Below are 4,882 nucleotides of genomic sequence, written 5' to 3'. Positions count from 1 at the left end.
TTTCAGCAGGACTCAGAGGTACACATGGAAAAGCAAGCAAAACTGCCCCATGAGCAGAACTTTTTAGGCTCAGACAGAAGAGTTTTTTCTTGCCTCTCCAGAAAAGAATTATGGGGAAATAGGGCAAAGGGAGACAAGAAAATGCATCCAATTTTTCATGCATCTGAAAATTATGCTAAAATTATAAAATAACCTTGACTGGACTGCCATAAGTATGCATTCTTTGGTTTTTATTTAACCCTTTGTTTGAAAAACACTCTAAATACCAAAGCTGATGTGTGGGCTCAGATAGTAACTTCCTGATGACAGGGGAATTTCAGAAGGACAAAACCAGAAAATTAAACTGTTGCATTCAGTTATGTTTAATGGAATAAACATAAGAGATCTGAAGACTGACCTCTTCAGGGATCTGCTTGAAGGAGTCCCATGTGATGGGGTCCCTAGAGGGAAGAGTGATCTGAGAAAGATGATTGATAGTCAAGGATCATTTCTTCTGAGATCAAGAACAGTCCATCCCAACGAGCAGGAAGTCAAGCAGAAACACCAGGAAGCCTGCATGGATGAGCAAGCTGCTCCTGGCAATGCTTGAACACAAAAAGGAAACATACAGAAGGTGGAATTAGGGACAGGTAATTTGAGAGGAATGTGGCAACACTCCAGGATGTAGTTAGAAAAACTAAAGCCCAGCTGGCGATGAATCAGTTGAAGGATGTCAAAGGCAACAAGAATGGTTTCAGTAAGTGCTTAACTATCAAAAGGAGCACAGGGAAAATGTGAACCCATTGCTGAATGGGGCAGGGCCTGTTGACACAGGACATGGAAAAGATGTGGCATTTAAAGGGCCACATCAGTTACTCTGAGAATATGAGGCACATGTGTTGTTGAAAATGATGGTAATGACAATGTGAATAAAGTTTTATCTATCTGTGCTCTTGGCAGTAACTCAAGGTTGGGAAATTCTCTTTGTTGATAAGCTAAAAGTTACTGTAACACTTAACTGGTATTTTTCTCTCTATATTCCACAACTCCTTAGTAATATAAATCAGGTGACTCAGGTGTCAAAAGCTAAACCCACAAGCTGGCAGGAGCCTGGATTCATGCTTATTTTGCATACAATGCTGTGCCATGCTTGTCCACATAATCTGTAAATGAACACTTGGCACCATGCCATCATGCAATAAGGTAGAGATAAGGGATTTGTGGATTTCTTTTCCACAGTGCTACAAAGTTTGAAAGACAGAGGTTAGCTCATGTCACAGGAAGTATTCTGGTTGTCTAAGTGAAAGGCAACCAACAGCTTGGGGATGTGCCACTGCCTTTTGTGTCAGAAGAGAAAAGATGTCCAACAGAGTGGATGGAGTCATGGGCTCAAGAGTGTGCTGGGAGTGTTGACTATGCTGTAAAAATCCCATGAAGTGCTCAGAATGTGCACTGAAGAAATTACCAAGAAGCTGTGTCACAGCAGGAAGTCTGAAAGATTGCTTTAGCAATCTTTTGAAGGAGTGAACAGCCTGTGCCCATGGTGTAGTCGTCCACTTAAGCTAAGAGAAGATCAGCAGAGAAACAAGAAATCAGTCTAGGGCAGGTTTGTACCAGCTATCGTTTGTGCCTGGATACCAAATACAATCTATGTTCATTTTTGTTTACATCAAGAACATTTTTGGCTTTTAAAATAGTTTATTTCATTCTGAGAATAATACACATTTAATTCATGGTTATTAATTCACAAACTGCATTTTATTAAGAACAAACAGAAATCTCACAGTATCTTCCAGACAGCCTTTTACTTACACACAGCAGTTAGGAATACAAAGGCTTTTGTTATCTCATTCTATGTTGCATTAACAGTCATTGCCAAAAGCATTGATTAAAATAAAAAATTATTTTCTCTACCAAAGAATCATACAAATAGGTATCTACACAGGGTGGGCTGTTTGAAGACAGATAAGCTATAAATAGGAGGGGTATTTGCATCTGTCAGAGTGGGTGGTCCCTGAAACACTCAAGTATTGGTGAATATTTTTAAGAAATAAGGAAGAAAGAAAGTTTTGTGTATCATGCTTCTCAATTTAAAGTGCAATTGTGGAAAAAAATAATGAGTTTCAGGAGAGCTCCTGTTTATTTAACATCTCTGCTTCCTGTTTGCCCTGCTACAAGTCTCCTCAAGTTTCTGAGGACATCAGGAAATACAGCCTGTGAACTGGAGACTTCTATGCCTTGAGCATCCCTAGCACTGATGATGGCTTCAGCCTGTTCTGAAGCAGCTTTATTACTGGTGGGACACCAGAAGCAAACTGTCAAACAGACCTTCAGATATAGGAGAAATTATTAGGCACAAGTGATAGAGTGAGGAGGAGTAACACTTTGTGTATTCTAACTGACACAGCTGGACTAAGATAATTGTGAGAGAGTGGGGAAATACAAACTACTATCAGGACATACAGAGATTGGAAAGTATCTAAGGGAAAAACACAAGACTAAATACCTTCTTGAAGTTATTCACGGCTCAGAAAGCTTCTACCCCTCTTTGTACCTTCAAGGGATGGTCTTTAAATTCATAACAAGTGGGTACATTACAGTATGTGCAAATCAGGTCACTGTTCATAGACTCTGCCTGCCTTAGGTCTGCCATACTGTTTCTAAAACTCACCAGAGGATGGTTTGGGGTTGGGTTGGTTTTGTTTTGTTTGGTTGTTTGGATTTTTTTGTTTTATATTACAAAGATGCTGATGAGGGATTGCTTAGAATAACTTCTGTCTGTCCCCTGCTCTTCTCTTTTAGTTTGTGGCTTTGCACCCATAATAAGCATGAAAAAAAATCTTCTTGATGTATCAGCTTCCCCGTATGATTTAGTTGAATGTGTCAAGGTTGGTGGTGGGTACTAGGGAGTAAAAACACTGGTATGGTTGGTTTGTTTATTTGCAAATAACTGGTTTGCTATTACTGACTTTGGTCTAGTGGTTGGATTCACACTGTTTTAATTTGGGAAAGCTGCCCATGAAGGCATAATTATTACAAAGTTGGATGTGGTACTTTTCAAAGTGCAGTTATTCTTCCTTAGCTTTTTTAGAATGCTTATCAAAATAGCTGAACTTAAACTAAGTAGATTTAGATTTTTTATGAAGAATCAGTATTTTTCTTTTATTTATTTAAAATTCAATAACCTTTTCATAATGAAGTCCCTTTGAAACAGATAAAAAAAAAATCAAACCTACCAACATTCTTTAGGAAAGTCAGAAGAACATGAGTACACAGTTGCTGACTACCTCCTCCTTGCTTATGGTACATGAAGGAAGCAGGAGTTTAAAAGAAGCAGCTTCTGTCAAGTCAGAATGGCAGAGCTTGTCTGGGAAGATCTGTCCTAGTTGCTGAAAGACAGAAAAAGTACAAAATTTGCTTGCCTTGTCTTCTTTTTTCTGAGATAATGTGCAGTTCCAAACACATCTACAACAGTGGTTATCAGAAAGTCTTTGAAAGTGCTTGTCTGAGAGTGGAGCATGTGACACACTGAGCCTTGCCCTGCAGCAGCAAGCTGTGTTCATCTATCGCATAGATCAGCGTCAGTTTCCAAAATGCACCGGTCCTGTAGGTGCCAGGGCATTCTCTGACACCACGTCCCAGCTGAAGATGAAAAGACCCTAGGCTTCCACCTTTGTCTAAAGTTGAAAATACTCTTAAGTACTGCTGAACTCTAATTCTATACTCACTATTTCAGGTGTGAAATAACCCGTGACTTGCATCAGAATTATTCTTGTGAGTTTAATTCCTCTTCCTTCTTAGCAATGTCTTTCTTTCATGTCTCAGGAATAACACAAAAGTTTATGTCTTTTGAAAGCTGAAAAGGGGAGGGATCAAAGAAAATGTATGTACTTGTAAAGCAAGGCAGTACAGTAGGAGATGGAAGAATGAGTGCAGATGTAACAACTGGAGCGCTGTGCAGGCAAATGACCTGAGGAATGGTATTTTGGATGGAATGTGTCACAGAAAGGAAACTCCTGCACAGTCCCCAAAATCAACTTTTTTTAAGAGAAAGTACACTGCCTCTACCTCTAAGGAACTTTGTCTGTTATTATGGTAAAAGAATCAGAGCCTGCCTTAATCTGTGGTATATAACTAACAAAATCAACTCATGTGGAACAAGCCCTCAGAGCAGGGTGGGCCCTTTTGTGCTTCGGGGCACAGGAGTGAGAAAGCACCGATTTTCAGTCTCCCAAGGCTTAGCAGGTGATTTGCTTCGTGAGGGCTGTGTGGCAGACAGCAGTGAAGGAGTCGAACGATAGTTAATGTAGCTGGCAATCAGAAGTGTTGCTTCAACAATCTGGGGAAAAGAGAAAATTATTAACTGTAGGTCAATTAGAGGTAAGAATGCACTTTGATTTTTAGAATCTATTGACCCCGTGGCTTTTGTAAATGGCTTTCTCTCATGGAATTGTTCATTTTTAAAATGAAGCCCTGTCTTTTAAGAGTTAGGTAGAATAAGTCTCTTGTTGAAAGGTTCCAGCTTACAAAGGATCTGTTGAATACATACAGCTAGTGCAGCAGCCACAAGTACCAGGGCTTGTACAAAACACCCAGCCCTGATGCTGCCAGCTGGAAATAAACTTGCTTTTCATTTGTAATTACCTTTGGAATTGCCATTGTGAAGAGGAGTTTTTCAGTGCTATTTTTTCCAGAACTTCTTTCTTTCATTTTACTGACTACAATCATGAAGTCATCTCGACAGCCTCCAAAGGTCAGCACAGAAGAGTATGAATAAGAGACCTTCAAATGCTGCAGACAGAGAGTTTGAAAAAGTCATAGTTCCGTAAAAAACTCCAAATGTCTACCTTAAACTAATATATTAGTTTATATTGTACTTCCTGCAAGGACACTGGGTCTCCAG

At 39.6% G+C, this 4,882-nt stretch overlaps 1 protein-coding gene across 1 annotated transcript in view; it reads right to left on the bottom strand.

Annotated features, from left to right (window-relative positions):
• Window positions 1-3,460: 3,460 nt before the first annotated feature.
• PLEKHH1 (pleckstrin homology, MyTH4 and FERM domain containing H1) overlaps window positions 3,461-4,882 on the bottom strand; it is a 42,839-nt gene continuing 41,417 nt past the window's right edge. The window contains exons 27-28 of the mRNA XM_041397998.1: window positions 4,624-4,770; window positions 3,461-4,318 (exon numbers count right to left, since the gene is read on the bottom strand). Coding sequence (XP_041253932.1) covers window positions 4,145-4,318; window positions 4,624-4,770 — 321 coding nt within the window. The 3' untranslated portion in view covers window positions 3,461-4,144. The remainder of the gene's footprint in view (window positions 4,319-4,623; window positions 4,771-4,882) is intronic.

This window comes from Onychostruthus taczanowskii, unplaced genomic scaffold (genome assembly GCF_017590055.1).
Source record: "Onychostruthus taczanowskii isolate IOZ18803 unplaced genomic scaffold, ASM1759005v1 scaffold1, whole genome shotgun sequence".
Lineage (NCBI taxonomy): Eukaryota > Metazoa > Chordata > Aves > Passeriformes > Passeridae > Onychostruthus > Onychostruthus taczanowskii.
Note: the sequence above shows the minus strand (reverse complement) of the source record. Positions and strands in the feature narration are given on the sequence as shown.